The sequence below is a fragment of the Amblyraja radiata genome, chromosome 12, assembly GCF_010909765.2.
Source record: "Amblyraja radiata isolate CabotCenter1 chromosome 12, sAmbRad1.1.pri, whole genome shotgun sequence".
Taxonomy (NCBI): domain Eukaryota; kingdom Metazoa; phylum Chordata; class Chondrichthyes; order Rajiformes; family Rajidae; genus Amblyraja; species Amblyraja radiata.
The window spans coordinates 46,408,918-46,429,520 of NC_045967.1; the positions used below are offsets into that span (position 1 = coordinate 46,408,918).

At 42.5% G+C, this 20,603-nt stretch overlaps 1 protein-coding gene across 1 annotated transcript in view; it reads right to left on the minus strand.

Moving 5' to 3' along the window:
- Positions 1-20,603, minus strand: part of LOC116979173 (radixin-like) — a 97,149-nt gene that overhangs the window by 43,351 nt on the left and 33,195 nt on the right. The window contains exon 2 of the mRNA XM_033030706.1: positions 11,001-11,084. Coding sequence (XP_032886597.1) covers positions 11,001-11,084 — 84 coding nt within the window. The remainder of the gene's footprint in view (positions 1-11,000; positions 11,085-20,603) is intronic.

Here is a 20,603-nt window from a genome sequence, read left to right on the forward strand (position 1 = left end):
ACGTTGGAATTCAGAAGACTGAGGGGGGGATCTTATAGAAACTTACAAAATTCTTAAGGGGTTGGACAGGCTAGATGCAGGAAGATTATTCCCGATGTTGGGGAAGTCCAGAACTAGGGGTCACAGTTTAAGGATAAGAGGGAAGACTTTTAGGACCGAGATGAGGAAATCATTTTTTACACAGAGAGTGGTGAATCTGTGGAATTCTCTGCCACAGAAGGTAGTTGAGGCCAGTTCATTGGCTATATTTAAGAGGGAGTTAGATGTGGCCCTTGTGGCTAAAGGGATCAGGGGGTATGGAGAGAAGGCAGGTACAGGATACTGAGTTGGATGATCAGCCATGATCATATCAAATGGCGGTGCAGGCTCGAAGGGCCGAATGGCCTACTCCTGCACCTATTTTCTATGTTTCTATGTTTCTAATAAGCCCGCCCCTCACTCTTCCAAACTCTTAAGTATGGAGATTTAATTTCTTCCACTGCTTGTGACAGAACCCAGGAACTATTTGCTTATGGACTGTGCTCAATGCAATTATATCCTTTTCTTTTTATAAGGAGGCCAGAATGGTGGCCTCACTGCACTGGTACTTTGGAAAATCTTTCTCGTACAGATCTTTTTACCATGCCATTATAATAATTTTAAAAAAAAATTTTTTTTTAATAGCCAATCATTCAAAATCCCACTAAACATAAAGTGACTGCAACAGCAAACAATTTACTGTAGATACCAGAAATCCACAAAGCAGAAAAATGCTAAAAAACACAGCACATTATAGACGTGTCTGCGGAAACATTAATGTTTGAAAGTGATTCCGATCAAGAAGTTCCTCACCCACGCTCTTGCTCCCCACAGATGTCAACTGATCTGCAGTGCATTTGCAGCATAGTTCTTTTGAAGAGTGTATCTTTTTTTTTTTAAATATCAGCCGACATCACGAGTTCATGATCCTTCCCTCCCACCCACTGAATACATTCACTGCCCAAGTTCACACAAGAGGTACGGGAGAGGCACTGTTAACTGTGGAAAACACATCAGAATAACCAAACTGTTTTCAAAAAAAGTTAAAAATTAACCAATTATAGATTTTGATCAGCACTTTTCACAATAGGTTTCAGAAGGGAGACACAAAATGCTGGAGTAACTCAGCGGGACATGCAGTATCTATGGAGACATGGAATGGTGACGTTTCAATAGAGACCCTTCTTCAGACCCATTCCTTCTCTCCAGAGATACTGCTTGTCCTGCTGAGTTACTCCAACATTTTGTGTCCATCTTCGGTTTAAATCAGCATCCCCAATTCCTTCCTACACATTTCAGAAGGGGTTAAGTGTAATATGGTTTAGATTGTTCTCAAAGTGGTCATCTTGTAAAAAGTCATTCATTCACACTGTTTTGCTGCAATCTAAAGTCCAACGATCTGCACAGGACTTCCATTCAGACATAACAGAAGAGACTGGAATGTCTGTGGTCACTTTGGCACCACATTAATATTCTTGGCCGAGGTAGTCAACAAGTACAAGGCCATATATGGCCAGACAGATTGTGAGCTTGCAAGGCACTCCAAAAGCACAAAGGCAGGAAATGCTTGGCTGCTTTGCAAAAATATCACTTTTTGGACGCCAGCTAGCTTGCACAAGGTAGATGCACAATTCTTGACTATATGCATCTGTTTAATAACTTTCAGTTAGCAACATCACACTTGCATTGATCCAGAAACTTGGAAGCTCAGATCAAAGCCCAGGTAACAATGCTGTCCTTATCAAGGTGATTGAAGGACACTTGCCAGCTGAACAAGGCATAGCATGCCCAGACTTGTGTAAAATGCTAATACAAGCAGCAAACAGTGGGAGATTTGAGTCTTGCTGTCAAAAAGCAGCATATAAATTCGCACAAGTTTCCCAACCAATATAGAGTTTTCATTTTATTCAATAGATGCCAGCACCAATGGTTTCATAAAATGCAATGTATTGTGCAATGCTTTTAAACCATTCTTCAACACCAAGCCATCCCCACCATTCCCTTTTGACTTGACCCATGGTCTACATTTATAGAACATTGAATAACTGTTGCTACAAATCTAATTACACCCAATGTAAAAAAAAGGTGTAAAATCACCAACTCATTGTTAAATTGATATTTTGACACACCACCTCCACCCCCAACACCACATCCTCCTGAACATTCAATGCCAATGTAAGGGTGAAAAATAAACACATTCTAGCTTCAGTGCGCCTTAAGAACCCTGTTGATTATGTTTAAATGGTAATGTTATTGAGTAGATGTATTATAATATCAATGTTATATCTTTGCACTAAATGTTGTTCCCTTTATCTGTGTACTGTGGACGGCTTGACTGTATTCAAATATAGTCTTTTCTTTGGTAGACAAAAGTGCTGGAGAAACTCAGCGGGTGCAGCAGCATCTATGGAGCGAAGGAAATAGGCAACGTTTCGAGCCGAAACCCTTCTTCAGACTACTAATCTTTTCTTTGACTGGATAGCACGCAAAGAAAAGCTTTACACTACTGTACCTCGGTACACGTGACAATAATAAACTAAACTGAATATTCATTAGGGGCAGGCTCTCTATGTCTCATCCCATTTTTTCAGTAGATTTTAACATGCAAGAAACACAAAGTTGTTCTCAATTGGCATAGGGAAGTATACAAATAACTCCCAGTCACAATACCATTGCAACCAAGTAACTCATGTGCACAGTTCTAACTGCATTTTCGATTAAATGGAGGATAGTCTGAAGTAATTCTATCTACCTCTAAACCAGAGGGGTGAAGCCAGTCTTTCAGTATAGAGGACAACTTGCTTCTACTCTGGTTTGTGTGGGTTGTGAGCTGACTGATGAGGCCATTGTGGGGATCACAGGCTCTTTCACTGATTACACAGGCAGGAGTGCTCTTTCTGCTGTTGACACAGGGCTCCATGTGATCCTAACACATGGAATAGAAGCTGACAATACCATCCCAAATTCTCATCCTCCACCTTCAACAATCATGGGCCAGGGATTCTCAAGGCAGAGGGGATATTGCATCCCGCCACCACTCAAAACGTTTTTGAGCACAGGCTTAAATAAAAACATAGAAAATAGGTGCAGGAGGAGGCCATTCGGCCCTTCGAGCCAGCACCGCCATTCATTGTGATCATGGCTGATCGTCCCCTATCAATAACCCGTGCCTGCCTTCTCCCCATATCCCTTGACTCCACTAGCCCCTAGAGCTCTATCTAACTCTCTCTTAAATCCATCCAGTGATTTGGCCTCCACTGCCCTCTGTGGCAGGGAATTCCATAAATTCACAATCTTCTTGGTTCTCCCTTTCCATGATGGAGCCGGTCCGAATACAGACAGAGCCCATTTCAGTCATTTGGTGTCAGGCACGCCCAACTGCATGAAAGTCAAGTTAAGGTTGGAACAGCTCAGAAATGGGCCCTTCAGCCCACCATGTCCATGCTGACCTTATTTTGCTCATCTGCACTACCACCATTTGCCCATACTTGGTCAGTATCCTTCAATGTGTAGAAAGGAACTGGAGATGCTGGTTTATACTGAAAAAATACACAACGTGTATCTTGACAGATCAGGCAGCATCTCCAGATAAAAAGGATGGTGGCGTTTTGGGTCGGAAGGATCCTGACCCAAAACGTCACAAATCCTTTTTCTCCAAAGATGCTGCCTGATCTGCTGAGATACTCCAGCACCTGGTCTATCTTCAGTATTCTTCAATGTCTTACTCATTCATGTGCCCTTCTAAAATGTCTCAAATTAGATTTTTATTTTACAACCCCACCAGTCTTTCCTATTAATTCCAGATGCCAATCACTCTGTATAATAAAACTTTCCCCTTAACTCCCTTATAAAACAACTTCTTCCTCTCACCATCAACCCATTCCCTCTTGTGTTTTCTTGGTTCTTGGTTTCTTGGTCCTCCAAAATATTCCAAATGGAATTTAAACTGGAGGTGGTGAAGGGAGGACTTAAGCCAGAAAGGGTTATTGGGAAGAAAGAGCTACTTTAAATTTAGTTGCATCTGGTTGGGTAACTATAGTAGGGTGGAGATTATTCCATGCTTTAATTGTACGGGGGAAGAACGAATTGCTGTACACATCTGTCTTTGTAGCTGGGATCACAAATTGGATCGAATGCCCTCGTCTGCTCCTAATTGGTTTGGGTTTGTTGTAGGTCTTGTAATCTATGTCGAGCGGACCACTTAACATTTTGTAAAAACAGGTCCAAACGGTGAGCTTCACGTCTGTCTTGGAGAGGGTTCCACCCCAGAGAATTCAGAAGTTTGGTGACACTCGCTTCTCTCTCATAGGTGTTAGTAACAAATCGAGCTGCCTGTCTTTGGACACGTTCGATGGAAGAAATGTTTGATACTCCTACCATGAGAAATAGTTTCTATTAACCCGATCGGTCTTGTGTATAAATGTATATACTTCTAACAAGAACTCTCAGCCTCCTTTCGTCCAAGGAAAACAAAGCAAGCCTATCCAATCCCTCTCTATAACATAGAAACATAGACAATAGGTGCAGAAGTAGGCCATTGGGCTCTTCGAGCCAGCACCGTCATTCAATATGATCATGGCTGATCATCCACAATCAGTACCCCGTTCCTGCTTAACTGAAGTCCTCCAAACCAGGCTACAGCCCTGCGGATCTCCTCTGCACTCTTTCCAGGTTACTCAATCTTTCTATTGGTAGCAATCAAAACTGCCGACACTACTCAAAATGGATCTAACCAGTGCTATATAAAGTTGTAACATGGGAATGTAAACCTTTACATTCTATGCACAAGTTATGAAGCCTATAATGCCATATGCTTTCTTCAATACCCTATTTACCTATTGTGTTGCAGTTTTAGGGAGCCACACACTTCAACCCCATGGTCCCGCTGTTCTTCAACATTCCTTAGTGCCCCATCATTTATTGTACGTTCTATTTGACTTTACAAAATATATCGCCTTGTGTCAGTTAGAAACTCCCACTTGTCAGTGCTCCGCCTGACTTCAGATTTCTATCTGCTGTAGCTCTAAGACCATCTTCCTCACTACCCACACTACTAACCTTTGGGTCATCTACAAATTCACCAAATTAGACCTCCTACATTCAGATCGGATTCATTAATATCATGAACAGCAAAAGCTCCGGCACAATCTCAACAGTACATCACTAATACCAGACTTCCAATTAGAAGAGCAATCTTCGACCACTACCACCTACCTCCTGTCACTATGTGCTCATGTTCTCATGTCCTTAACATTCTGAACCAGCCTACCTTGAAGGACTTTGTCAAATGCCTTCCACAGTGTCCACGTTTTAATTCCTACTCTTTCCCAGCATGTAAATGATTTATCTATAATAGATGGTTTAAACGACGGATTATTAACTATTGGAGAAAGAAGCGATAGGTTTCCTAATTTTAAGGTTAATTTTATTTGTTTCCAAATTCTAATTGTACTATGAATAATTGGATTTTTACTGTATTTTGTATTATTCAATTTTATTGGTGAGAGAAGGATCACTCCTATATTAAAAGGGGAGCAATTCTCTCTCTCCATTACTATCCAATCCACCTGCTGGGCAGAGTTGTCCAACAGGTGAATCACATTTTTGACATTTGCTGCCCAATAATAATACAAAAAATTAGGGAGTGTTAATCCACAAAATTCTTTAGGTTTGCACAAATGTCTTCTTTGAATTCTATGGGATTTATAGTCCCATATAAAGTTTGTGATATCGGAATCCAGTTTTTTAAAAACGTTTTTGGTAAGTATATTGGTATTGATTGGAATAGATATAAAATTTGTGGTAGAAAGGTCATTTTTATAGCATTTATTCGGCCTATTAAAGACAACGGAAGAGTTTTCCAAAATTTAATCAGGGCGTTTAATTTATTAAGTAGGGGCATATAGTTTGCATTAAATAAAGATTTATATTTTCTAGTAATGTCAATTCCCAAATATTTAAAATTTTCTGTAGCAATTTTAAAAGGGAATTTCCCACATTTCAACTGTCGAGAAAAGTTCGTAAAGATACCCTGCAATAGGCAAAGTGTCGCAGAACAGTTCAGAACATAGAACACTCCAGCATAGAACAGGCCCTTCGGCCCACAATGTCTGTGCTGAACATGCTGCCAAGATAAACTAATCTCATGTGCCTGCACCTGATCCATATCCCTCCACCCACTGACATAAAGAACCACTGAACCATCTGAGCTGCCTTGGTTCAGATTAGTATCCACGTCAACTTTGTACATGATTAAATATGTTTGATTACATATTGCTCATTACATTCAAGGGGTTTTAATCCATGCATACTGAGGATCTCACCGACATTTTACTTGTATTGAGAATGTTCAATGAAAGATTTAAAAGGAAACCATCCTCTCCACAACCTCAGCTTTACAAGACATTAGTGAAATCTTTCCACAACAACCTATTCGATTTGGTGCAGAAAATAATGTTCAAACTCAAATTGTTGGTGTTTAACAAATACATTATAATCACCCCGACAGTCATCATTTATCAGCTCCTTCACCTGCCCCATTCCCAGGTGATCCCACTGAAATCATTCTCCTTTACAACAAACTTGACCATCCTATACTGCTGTCACAATGCATATTGGACACAAGATACAAATCTGGTCTGAAGAAGGGTCTTGACCCGAAACGTCACCCATTCCTTCTAAATGGAGAAATCTGTCCTATTGAAAAGATAGACGGGTGGGCAGAGGGGGTGGGGTAACTCTGTTGGTAAGGAATGAAATTCAGTCCTTTGCGAGGGGCGACAGAATCAGAAGATGTAGAGTCATTGTAGATAGAACTGAGGAACTGTAAGGGCAAAAAGACCGTAATGGGAGTTATCTATAGGCCCCCAAACAGTAGCCTGGATATAGGGTGCAAGTTGCATCAGGAGTTAAAATGGGCATGTAACAAAGGTAAAGCTAAGGTGGTTATGGGAGAATTCAATGTGCAGGTAGACTGGGGAAATCAGGTTGGGATTGGACCCCAAAAAAGGGAGTTTGGAGAGCGCCTCCGAGATGGATTATTAGAGCAGCTTGTATTGGAGCCTACCAGGGAGAAGGCAAGTCTGGATTTAGTGCTGTGTAATGAACTGGATTTGATAAGGGAACTCAAGGTAAAGGAACCATTAAGAGGTAGTGACCATAATATGATACATTTTAATCTCATGTGCCTGCACCTGATCCATATCCCTCCACCCATTGACATGAAGAACCACTAAACCATCTGAGCTGCCTTGGTTCAGATTGGTATCCGTGTCAACTTTGTACATGATTAAATAAATTACATATTGCTCGTTACATTCAAGGGGTTTTTAAATCCATGCATATTGAGGATCTCACTGACACTGAACATTCTCAATTGTTTAAAAGGGGGTCTAAGAGTAAACCTAGCAATTATAGACCTGTTAGTTTGACGTCAGTGGTGGGCAAATTAATGGAAAGGATACTTAGAGATAATATATATAAGCATCTGGATAAACAGGGTCTGATTAGGAACAGTCAACATGGATTTGTGCCTGGAAGGTCATGTTTGACTAATCTTCTTGAATTTTTTGAAGAGGTTACTCGGGAAATTGATGAGGGTAAAGCAGTGGATGTTGTATATATGGACTTCAGTAAGGCCTTTGACAAGGTTCCTCATGGAAGGTTGGTCAAGAAGGTTCAATGGTTGGGTATTAATGGTGGAGTAGCAAGATGGATTCAACAATGGCTGAATGGGAGATGCCAGAGAGTAATGGTGGATGGTTGTTTGTCAGGTTGGAGGCCAGTGACTAGTGGGGTGCCACAGGGATCTGTGTTGGGTCCACTGTTGTTTGTCATGTACATCAATGATCTGGATTATGGTGTGGTAAATTGGATTAGTAAGTATGCAGATGATACTAAAATAGGTGGGGTTGTGGATAATGAAGTAGATTTTCAAAGTCTACAGAGAGATTTATGCCAGTTGGAAGAGTGGACTGAAAGATGGAGATGGAGTTTAATGCTGATAAGTGTGAGGTGCTACATCTTGGCAGGACAAATCAAAATAGGACGTACATGGTAAATGGTAGGGAATTGAAGAATGCAGGTGAACAGAGGGATCTGGGAATAACTGTGCACAGTTCCCTGAAAGTGGAATCTCATGTAGATAGGGTGATAAAGAAAGCTTTTGGTGTGCTGGCCTTTATAAATCAGAGCATTGAGTATAGAAGTTGGGATGTAATGTTAAAATTGTACAAGGCATTGGTGAGGCCAATTCTGGAGTATGGGGTACAATTTTGGTCGCCTAATTATAGGAAGGATGTCAACAAAATAGAGAGAGTACAGAGGAGATTTACTAGAATGTTGCCTGGGTTTCAGCAACTAAGTTACAGAGAAAGGTTGAACAAGTTAGGGCTTTATTCTTTGGAGCGCAGAAGGTTAAGGGGGGACTTGATAGAGGTCTTTAAAATGATGAGAGGGATAGACAGAGTTGACGTGGATAAGCTTTTCCCACTGAGAGTAGGGAAGATTCAAACAAGGGGACATGACTTGAGAATTAAGGGACAGTAGTTTAGGGGTAACATGAGGGGGAACTTCTTTACTCAGAGAGTGGTGGCTGTGTGGAATGAGCTTCCAGCGAAGGTGGTGGAGGCAGGTTCGTTTTTATCATTTAAAAATAAATTGGATAGTTATATGGGCGGGAAAGGAATGGAGGGTTATGGTCTGAGCGCAGGTATATGGGACTAGGGGAGAATACGTAAGTAAAATAAAAGATTAAAATGGAAAGCATCCTCTCGAGAACCTCAAATTCCAACAAGAGGGCCCTGAACAGTGCACTTTCCCAATAAGCTTTTGTGGTTGCAAAACTAAGGCTTCAGCATGTTCTTCGGCATATAACAATGGATCTCAGAAATAGCCATGGACAGTCCCTTGCACTGGTAGAAAATGTCTTGGCCAGACCCCAGGGTGCCAGCTGTAGATTGCCTATCCGTGTCCTTGGCAACAGCAGAATCTAGCATTGTTTTAGATAATCCAGACTTGATCTTCACTCTTAGGACAGGCAGGCATTGTGCCAGTTCCAAAGAGGATTTTAAATAACCAAATTAAAACTATGGTGAACGGAAAATTTAATTTCTCAATGAGCCAAGGGAGAAAAGTTAACCAAATTGTTCAGAGTGATTTTCACCGTGTTGGAATTGACAAATATGCCGATAGGACACCATCAAAATCCAATGTGCAGATACTTGTAATTTTCAATTAAATGGACATCCTGAATACATACAGGGAGAACAGATTGGCTGAAGAAATTGGGACAAAAGATCGTGTGTATGACTGCATTTGATAATTATGTCTTCCACCCAACTGTTCCAAAATGCCAAAAGTTATTGAGGCCACCAAGCCAGAGACAAAAATGTAAAATAGATATTATTGGAGACAAAAGAGTTTTAAAAAAGAGCATTTGATTTGGATCCTAGAAATGGGAGACATAGTGAGGGGAAAAAAAAGTTGAATTGGTACAAAGATGGGCAGCATCTCTGGAGAGAGGGAATGATTGATGTTTTGGCCCAAGACCCTTCTTCAGATCAGCATGCAACCTGCTTTAAATGTTGATAATAGTACTCTGACTCTCTCAAGTGCAGTGCAAGGAACTTGGTGTCCTGGCCAATTTCTGTAACAGATCCCCCATCTTCCACGAACAAAGATGTGTTGAACAACGCGAGTGTTTCTGTAATAGAACAGGATGTTAAACTTATTAACACAAGATAACAACAATTAGCATGAACGTGGCCCCACTCAGTCCTAATACACCGGAAATCCTCACATCCTGCCCTTGACTGAGAGGCAAGAGGGAAACCCCATTGCAACCTTAAACTACCACATGAGTTAACGTTGCATCAGATTAATTGTCAAATGTACAGGCCACTGGCACACTTAGTATTTAGCTTATCCCACCCCAATTTAGAAAAAGCAAGAGCATAATGGCATAATCGAACAATTAAGTGTCGTACCTGAACCATGATGATTTTTTTTTTTACACAGCTTCAGAATTAAGATTTTTTTAAAAATCCTTTTTAAAGTTAACCTAACCAATTTTGAAACATAAAGTGCCACAAAAGCAGTAAAGGTGCCATAAAAGCAGCTATTTGAAAGCAGTAGTCCAGAAGCAATGTTAATAAACTATACCAAGGAAATCAACACATTCAGCTTACCCGATATTATTTAGACAATTGCTTTGGAGACAAATTGTATACCTTGTCATTTCCAGCATTAGAAATTAAGAACTTTTAAATGTATTGTTCTCCACTTTAAAAATCCCCAAATCCCTATCACCGGACTCAGAAAAGGTAACTAACATGATGACTCAAAAACTGTCTAGGTCTTTAGGCTCAAAGAGATGGTGTTGACTCACTTTGAATACTGATTCAATGCGCTAGTATCGGGATTATTAATTTACAGATTTTTTTTAACATTAAATATTATCTGTGTATCGTGTTACAGGCCAGTTATGCTGCTGCAAGAATCTCATTGTTCTGTTGTCAGAATACATGTCAAACATTTTTTACTTTTCTTATACAAAATCTCACCTCTACTCCCAGTCATAATGCAATCTTGTGCATCAAGTAACTTTGCTGTCAAAGAAAAATCAGATACATTTTTGCACAACAGCTTATCAAATATATTGATTTTGAATTGAAAAATTAATTTGTACACCAAAAAGTGATTGATAACTGTCAAAGTTTGGAAGGTCAGCCACATTCAATTATGAGACACGCCATGTATTGCAAGTTTAGTGGTTCAAAGCATGGAGGGAGTACAAGGTGGAAACAGCAAAGGTGGGTTTGAATTCAGGGGAAACTGGGATGATATAGTTCGGAACTTCAAACCATTTTGATTCTGCCTCGGTAGAATGAATACAAATAGTGAAATGCACCAATGTCCTCAGACAATGTTCTCGGATACAGGACAGGTTATCCAAGCAGAACAAGGTGCAAAGTTCAACATACCTGGTCAAACAGCTGCTTGCCAGTGGTGTTGGGCTGAATTGCAAACTCCAGCTCTGCATCCATAGTGGTAACCCGAACATTAATCTGTTGAAATAAGAGAGACTTGTTTAATTCCCAAAAAGAGAAACAGGGTTATCAAACAGAAATCATCAATAAATGTCATACTGCCAAGGCCCTAGTAAGCTAACATTTAATGTATTCTATAAAACCTCCTGCATAGGATCAGGTTTCAATAGATGGAATCACCAAATTAAAGTTGTCTTACTCGCCAACATAGAAAGGAACTGCATGTGCTAGTTGGAAAAAATATACAGTGGAGTAATTCAGCGGTTCAGGCAGCATCTCTGGAGAACATGGATAGGTGACGCTCTGAAGTCTGATGATGGGCCCAGACCCAAAACGTCACCTGTCCATGCTCTTCAGAGAAGCTGCTGGACCCACTGAGTTAAGCCCCTGTCCCACTTGGCGACTTTTTTCAGCAACAGCCGAAACATAGGCTGTCGCCTCATGGTCGCGGCATCACCCGAGCTGACGCCCGTGTTGTCGTGAGCTGTCTCCGCAAGTGTCGTCACTGTTTTCTGCTCGCTGCTGGATTTTGAAATGTTCAAAACCTTGCAGCGACAGTGGGCTTAATGTTGCCTGTCGCCTCCTGTTGTAGGTGCTGTCGTAGGCTGTTGCCAGGATGGCGCTAGGTGATGTCAGATGACGTACGATGTCGCAAGGTCATGACCTCGGCGAATTCCCTTTGCGGCAACCTGCGTCATCATACGTCAACCGGCGACAGTTCCCGTGTCAAGATACGGATCACAATGATGTTACTTGGCTTCAGATGTCGCAGACGGTGTGGTATCTTGCCGAATCGTGTCGCGGGTGGACGTATGTTGACCTCGGTTGTCATTGTTTGATGTCTGTGTGGTCGCATGATGTCGTAGGTGTCATATGTTGTCGCTGTTGTGGTCGTCCCGGGTCCCGAAAAATGATGACGTCAGTTGACGTAAATTGTTGCAGCTTGTCGTCAACTGTGTCGTAGCTTATCGTACAACTAGACGGTTTTTCGGCATCAGTCAATGACACCGGCAGTTGCCGAAAAAAATCACAAAGTAGGATATGCCCTTTACTCCAGTTCTTTTGTCTCTGTTTTGCTAGCCAACATGTCAAGTTATACAACAAGATATTTCTGATGCTGTAAATCAGTTTAAATTGCTGTAAATACTTGAGCAGGCACCCTCTGCAGATTCAAGAGTATTTCATTGACATGTCCACCAGGAAACAAACAATGAAATTCTTTCTTACGTAGGAAGGAACAGGAGATGCTTGTTTAGACCCAAGATAGATACAAAATGCTGGAGTAACTCAGCAGGTCAGGCAGCATCTCTGCAGAAAAGGAATAGGTGACGTTTTGGGTTGGAACCCTTCTTCAGACTGAAAGATATAGAATGCCAGAACTAAACAGGGCTGACAACAGATGATCTCAGGAAGGGTAGAGTCCATAATGGTGCATTGATGTCTGGGTAAGATGTGATATCAACAGGGATACAAGGATGCTAACAGTAGGCAGACTGGGGTGGGGAAAGAATGCAGGAGTTACTTGAAATGAGAGAACAATCTGAGAAATCTTGCTGCAGCATTACAAGCACATTAAATAACACAGCAAATAAATATACAAAAATCAATAATATAATAAATGGTCAGGAATACTAGGGAACCAGCCCATAATAGTGCGAGACAAAGCACATATTGCAACCAAAATAAAGTCCATACTAGGTAGTTTTGGAGGTAGGGTGATGCAGTTTGGTACACAAGCCTGATAGCCGATGGGAACTAGCTGTTCTTAAACCTAGAAATCATGGCTCCCAGGTTTCTGCTCTTGGTTGCGAGAGTGGCCAGGCTGTTGTGGGTCTTCATTAATTTTAGCTACCTTGAGGCAGCATTTCCTGTAGATCCCTTCGATCTTGGGGAGGTCAACATTCATGATCCAGGTGTGGAAATACAATTACTGGTGTTGTCTTAGACTCCTGCATGAAAAATGGTCACTCATGGCTAGGATTTTTATACATTGAACCTGCACGCCTGCCATACTTTGCACGTTTATTTTTAAGTCTGTAAATCAGCATCGGCAGGTCTTCCTGTCTGCATTTTGTCAGTCAGTTTTTGGCACAAAAATGTCTTTCGAAATACAGAGGCTCTCCACAGATATTAGTAATCTGTTAAACAATTTAACTTGATAGAAAATCAGTAGTAATAGCCAGCCTGCCAAGCACAGGGAAAAGGTAGACATGAGGAACTGCAGAAGCTGGTTTACACAAAATGGCACAAAGTGGTAGAGTAACTCAGCAGTTCTGGAGGACATGGATAGGCGATGTTTTGGGTTGGGACTCTTCAGCCAGAAGAAGGGATCCAACCCAAAATGTCACCTATTTACATTCTCCAGAGATGCTATATGACGTGCCGTTACTCCAGCACCTTGTGTCTTTTTTTTTTTAAAAGGACAGGGATAAATTAGGTCCTAACCAATTAACCTGTAGGATATGAACTACAGTGCAATTTAAAATGGTTAAAAGTGCTTGCAATTCACAATGTAGATCCCACATCCAAGTTATTTTACAAGACATTAGTGAAATCTTTCCACAACAATCTATTCTATATGGTGCCGAAATTACTGTTCAAACGCAAATTGTTGCCCTTTAACAAATAAATTATAATCACCCTGACAGTCATCATTTATCAGCTCCTTCACCTGCCCCCTTCCCAGGTGATGTCACTTAAATCATTCTCCTTTACAACAAACTTGGGGTGGGGGCTCTGTTGGTGAGGAATGTAATTCAGTCCTTTGCGATAGGTGACAGAATCAGAAGATGTAGAATCATTGTGGATAGAACTGAGAAACTGTAGGGGCAAAAAGACCCTAATGAGAGTTATCTATAGGCCCCCAAACAGTAACCTGGATATAGGGTGCAAGTTGCATCAGGAGTTTAAATTGGCATGTAACAAAGGTAAAGCTTAGGTGGTTATGGGAGAATTCATTATGCAGGTAGACTGGGGAAATCAGGTTGGGAGTGGACCCCCAAAAAGGGAGTTTGGAGAGTGCCTCCTAGATGGATTCTTAGAGCAGCTTGTATTGTAGCCAACCAGGGAGAAGGCAAGTCTGGATTTACAATTGTGTAATGAACCGGATTTGATAAGGGAACTAAAGGTAAAGGGGCCATTAGTTTTAATCTGGAATTTGAGAGGGAGAAGGTAAAATCAGAAGTGTCAGTATTGCAGTTGAACAAAGGGGACTATGGAGGCATGAGGGAGGAGTTGGCCAAAGTTGACGGGATAGGGACCCTAGCAGGGATGACGGTGGAACAGCAATGGCAGAAATTTCTTTAGGAATAATCCAGAAGATACAGGATCATTTCATTCCAAAGAGGAAGATTTTATGGGGAGTAAGAGGCAACCAGGCTGACAAGGGAAGTCAAGGACAGTATATAAATCCAAAAGAGAAGATGTATAACATAGCAAAGATGAGTGGGAAGCCAGAGGATTTAGGAAACTTTTAAAGAAAAACAGAAGGTAACTAAAATGGCAATATGGGGAGAAAAGATGAAGTACGGAGGTAAGTTAGCCAAGGATATATAGGATAGTAAAAGCTTCTTTAGGTATGCAAAAACGAAAAGATTAGTCTAGACAAATATGGGTCAGAAACATTTCTTGAAGACAGAAACAGGTGAATTTATTACAGGGAACAAGGAAATTGCAGACAAAATGAACAGGTACTTTGGTTCTGTCTTCAGTAAGGAAGAGACAAACAATCTCCCAGATGTACTAGGGGACAAAGGATCTAGGGTGACGGAGGAACTGAATTGGTAATTGGTAATTGATTTATTTGTATATGGACAGTGCATATTAATAAACATTTACATGTAATACGCAAGATTGTAGCCAGTAGCTAATTTCCATCTTTAGTCCCTCTGGTAAACAAGATAAACACATCACACAACACAATCAATCAATAAGAAAAGAGACAAAAACAAAACAAAACAAAACAAACAATATGGTTTAGCCTGCAGTCATAACATAGAATAAATAACAAACATTCAACACAGTTTAAAGTCCCAAAGTCATTGTCTCTTCCCTCCTTGCTCTCCCTCTGCGCTGAGGCAATCCAAGCCTCCGATGTTGTGACCCTGCCGGATGATGGTAGGTAAGTCCCGCGGCTGAATCCGAGCTCCGCAAATGGGCCGGTTCAAACTCCGCGGCCCGGGGCGGTCGAAGCTGCCGTCCTCCAGTCCAGCGGACGCAGCTGTAGCTGCGGGAGCTCCGGAAAACAGAACTCGAGCTCCCGATGATGTCGTCCACTGGCCCGCGGCCGAGCCTCCGAGGCTCCAAAGTCGGGTCGGAAGCTGTGTCGCCCCGCAACCTCAGCCCCGAAGTCGGCCAGCCTCGCGTTGGTAAGTCCTGGCTCTGCCTCCACAGCCTCGAGGTCGGTCGCAGTTGGAGGCCGCCAGCTCCGCGATAGGCCTCAGCGCAGACGGACACGGAGACGGGGATACGGCAGGAAAGGTCGCATCCCCCCGAAGGAAGAGTCAAAAAACATGTTACACCCACCCTCCCACACATACACAGCTAAATAAACCGAAATAAACTGTAAAAACAGGACAAAAGAAAACAAAAAACAGAGAAGACAAACGGACTGCAGGCAAGCCGCAGCTGCAAGGCAGCGCCGCCACTTCCACATTAGTGTGGAAATGGTGTTGGGTAGACCGTTGGGACTGAAGGATGATAAATCCCCAGGGCCTGAAGGTCTGCACCCCAGGGCCTGAAGGTCTGCACCCCAGGGCCTGATGGTCTGCACCCCAGGGTACTCAATGAGGTGGCTCTAGAAATCGTGGACACATTGGTGATCATTTTCCAATGTTCTATAGATTCTGGATCAGTTCCTGTGGATTGGAGGGTCACTAATGTTATCCCACTTTTTAAGAAAGGAGGGAGAGAGAAAGCAGGGAATTATAGACCAGTTAGGCTGACATCGATGGTGGGGAAGATGCTGGAGTCAATTATTAAATATGTAATAGCAGCGTATTTGGATAGCAGTAACAGGATTGCGCCAAGTCAGCATAGATTTACAATGGGGAAATCTTGCTTGACTAATCTTCTAGATGTTTTTGAGGATATAACAAGTAAAATGGATCAGGGAGAGCCAGTGGATGCAGTGTATCTGGACTTTCAGAAAACCTTTGATAAGGTCCCACACTGGAGATTAGTGGGCAAAATTAGAACACAGGATATTGGGGGTAGGGTATTGACATGGATAGAAAATTGGTTGGCAGACATGAAACAAAGAGTAGGAATTAACAGGTTTCTTTCAGAATGGCAGGTAGTGACTAGTGGGGTGCTGCAAAGCTCAGTGCTGGGACCACAGCTATTCACAATATATATTAATGATTTAGATGAAGGAATTAAAAGTACCATTAGCAAATTTGCCAATGACAGAAAGCTGGGTGGCAGTAAGAACTGTGAAGAGGATGCTATGAGGATGCAGGGTGAATTGATCAGTTGGGTGGGTGGGCAGATGCAGTATAATGTGGATAAATGTGAGGTTATCCACTTTGGTGGCAAGAACAAGAAGGCAGATTATTATCTGAATAGTGTCAGATTAGGAAAAAGGGGAATGCTACAAGACCTGGTTGTCCTTGTACATCAGTCACTGAAAGTAAGCATGCAGGTGCAGCAGGCAGCGAAGAAAGCTAATGGCATGTTGACCGTCATAACGAAAGGATGAGTATAGGAGCAAAGAGGCCCTTCTGCAGTTGTACAGGGCCTTGGTGAGACCACACCTGGAGTATAAGCGAGTTCGGTATTCCGACTGCGCATGCCCAGGTCATAGATCACTAGATATACAACAGGTCTCGGCAACGGTGGTGCTGGATTGAGTGCAGGCTTGCATTTCGTCAGTAGTCAGGGCCAGTTCTCCATTGCTGTGGGTGCTGTTCGGTTGTTGGTGAGCCATCCCAGTCCCCCATGTCCCGTCCCGTCCCTGTCCGGAGGTGTCCGGGGTGGCCCTGGGCTGGCGGGGCGTCCCTAGATGCAGCCGCTGGCTACAGCTCGGTTCTGCCTGTCTCGCCGGGTTGGCAGGCAGCCCTCCACCTCCACCCCCACCCCCCTCCCCTCAGTCCGACACCGCGATCCTGCTGAAGATGGGCACCCGCCGGCCCTGCTCGAAGACGAGTGACCTGGAGTCGCCCTGGTCAGAGAGAGTCTGCGGACGGGCTCCTGCCGGTCATGGGCAAGCCAGGTGCCCACTGGAGCTCCTGGTGTTGGTGGCAGCAGCAACCTCCTCTCCATCCCTTGTCCAGCCACAAGCCCAGAGTCTGGGCCAGCAACTCCAGGTCGTGGCTGAAGGCTGCCCGAAGCACGGCACAGTCGAGCGCCGGGACAGAGGAGGCCGAGCTCAGGCGAGACCCTCTCTCCTCCCCGCTCTCCCCCCACCCCCAGGGTCTCCCACTGAAAAAATACAAAAAAAAGATCCAAACTATACTCATTGAGTCTACAGGAGTTTTGGTCTCCTAATTTGAGGTAGGACATTCTTGCTATTAAGGGAGTGCAGCGTAGGCTCACGAGGTTAATTCCCGGGATGGCGGGGCAGTCATATGATGAAAGAATGGAACGACTGGGCTTGTATACACTGGAATTTAGAAGGATGAGAGGATATCTTATAGAAACATATAAAATTATTAAGGGATTTGACACGCTAGATGCAGGAAACATGTTCCCGATGTTAGGGGAGTCCAGAATCAGGGGCCACAGTTGAAGAATCAGAGGTAGGCCATTTAGAACTGAGATGAGGAAAAACTTTTTCACCCAGAGTTGTGAATTTGTGGTATTCTCTGCCTCAGAAGGCAGTCGAGGCCGATTCACTGGAGAGTTAGATCGAGCTCTTAGGCCTAGCGGAATCGAGGGATATGGGTAGAGGGCAGGAACGGGGTACTGATTGTAGATGATTAGCCATGATCACATTGAATGGCGGTGCTGGCTCGAAGGGCCGAATAGCCTACTCCTGCAACTATTTTCTATGTATCCAGAGATATTGCTTGTCCCACTGAGTTATTACTCCAGCATTTTGTGTCTATCTTCTGTTAAAACCAGCATCTGCAGTTCCTTCCTACACATATAAATTTACCTCACAGTTCAATCTAGTGCTGACAGTTTTTTCATAAATGAATTGCCATTTTAAGTGGTCAATTAAAGCCGTCATATTCCTACCACAAAGCCTGAGACTAGGCCTTTTGCAGTTTTGCTATCGCAGTGCGTGAAACTGAAGGGGCTTATCTTTTTATGCAAATCTCCACAAGTATGTGAAATCTGATCAGTTCAATTAACAAGGAATTTCAGCTTCCTTGGAAATGGTTCAAATACTAAATAAAGTGTGGGAAGAAAAATCTAAAAAGCACTGGTTGACACTGCCAATAGTTACTAATGGGATTGGAGACAAAAGTAAAGGCTGTATGTATGCCTGGTGAACACATTTGGCAACAGTGACCACATAAAGAACAAAGCTTTGCAGTTTTTGTACACTGCTGGATTGTACAAAAGATGTTGATATTCTGATAAATGCAGGAGCCAATGCAATTATTTATGCCCTCCCCTGCAACCTCCCTTTATTGTGGAGTCTCAAATGGCTGTGTTGGGCAGTAAAGTCATGGGGGGGGGGGGGGGGGGGGGGAGAGAGAGAGATGGTGAGATAAAATGGTGGTGGCTTCAAAAGGTGACGAAGGGCAGGAAAGGGGGAAACGTGCTGATAACATCAGCATTAGTTGTTCAAGGTGCGAAGTGTAACATTAGAAATATATATATTTTTTTTTTTTTAAAGAAAAATGGGCACACAACACTACCTGACTGATATGGGTCTACTCTGCATTCAATAATGGCTGATCTATCTTTACCTCTCAACCCTAGTGTGCAAAGAAAATATAATATGACTGGGAAAAAAAAACTAAGAATGGAGATTTTTTTAAATTTTATTTCAAAATAGACTTTATTCAGGTAATAAATATATACAATACATGAACCGTGCGAAAAATTCATCCGACATTTTCGGAGGCTATACAAATTGTTCAATACAGTCTATATATATATATTGCTCAAATTTCACGAATCTGTCCCCACCCTTGCCACTCATGTGGCCCACTGCCGTGGGATCCCTTCCCTTATTTTCAGAGGAACCATTCCAACGAACAAAGCAGGCGATAATCTCTGATTACGGCCCAATTTATATTTTCTTGCAGGCCCTGCCAGGGCAGGTAATACTTTGCACCAATTGCTTGCTGTGCACTAGTTAATGTCACTACACATCTTCATAGGACACTACAATACAAAGAAGCACCATCATCATAAATTTTTGCCCAGATTTCTACTCCGACCTAAAATGATTTCCCTAGTCCCAAATATTAGGGCATCTCTTCTCTGAAGCAACGGGCACACTGCACTGAAGCCCTGACCTTCAACTGGAATTTTACAATTTAGCCCTCCTGGTCAAACTGCTGACAAAGAAGGTCCCCCAGAGTTCCCACACATTTCATGACTGTCCTCCAGGACATTGTTTCTACAGTGAACACCTGGTGGAAGTAATGTTCATAAGTTTATAGGAGCAGAATTAGGCCATTTGGCCATCGAGTCTACTCCGCATTCAATCATGGCGGATCAATCTTTACCTCTCAACCCTACTGGGCAAAGAAAACGCAACATGAACTGGAAAAAAAAATTAAGAATGGATACTTTACACCGAATCAAATCAAATCACTTCAAAGTGCTTCACAAACTTTGCAATACAAATTTGGGCAAATTCAGCAAATCAGACATTTACAGATTATGAACGTCCAGTTTAAAAACAATTGTTGGCAAAGATCAGGTTTTCAAATTATACAATGTTCTCAACATAGTGAGCATCATAACAGGGTTCTCTCGATAGGTATTGAATCAATTGGCATGATCGATGCATTAATATTCTTCATGTTAAATCATACGTGACAACAGATTAATTCCGATTGCCAGTCCTGAATTGCCCCACCATAGCAGCAGGCTTGCACAGCTGGTAAAGCTGCTGTCTCACAGCGCCAGTGAGCCATGCTCAATCCCGACTTCAGGCTGCCAGGGTGGCCTTTCTCCCGGTGACAGTGTGGGTTTCCTCCAGGTGCTCTGGTTTCCTCCCACTTCCCAAAGATATCTGGGTTTGTAGATTAACTGGTCTCTGTAAATTGGCCGCAAGTGTGTAGGGAGTGGATGCGAAAATGGGGTAACATAGACCTAATGTGAACAGGTGATTGATGGTCAGCGTGGACTCGCTGGGCCGAAGGGTCCATTTTCATGCTGTCGCTCGAAACTAAAATTAAATCAGCAATTGCTCGAACTCGACATCTTTCAGAGCTACAAATGCAAAAGGATATTTTAGCTATTTTTTTTGTCAATGGAGTGCTCTTTGCCACTCCACTAAACAGGTCCACGCACCCACTCCAAAATTAATTATTTTCAAAACAATTTCCCACAATAGTCTAATTGGTTTAAAGATGATGGTACTAACAAATCATACAGAATTCCATCAGGGTATAGAGATTGCATTAGGAA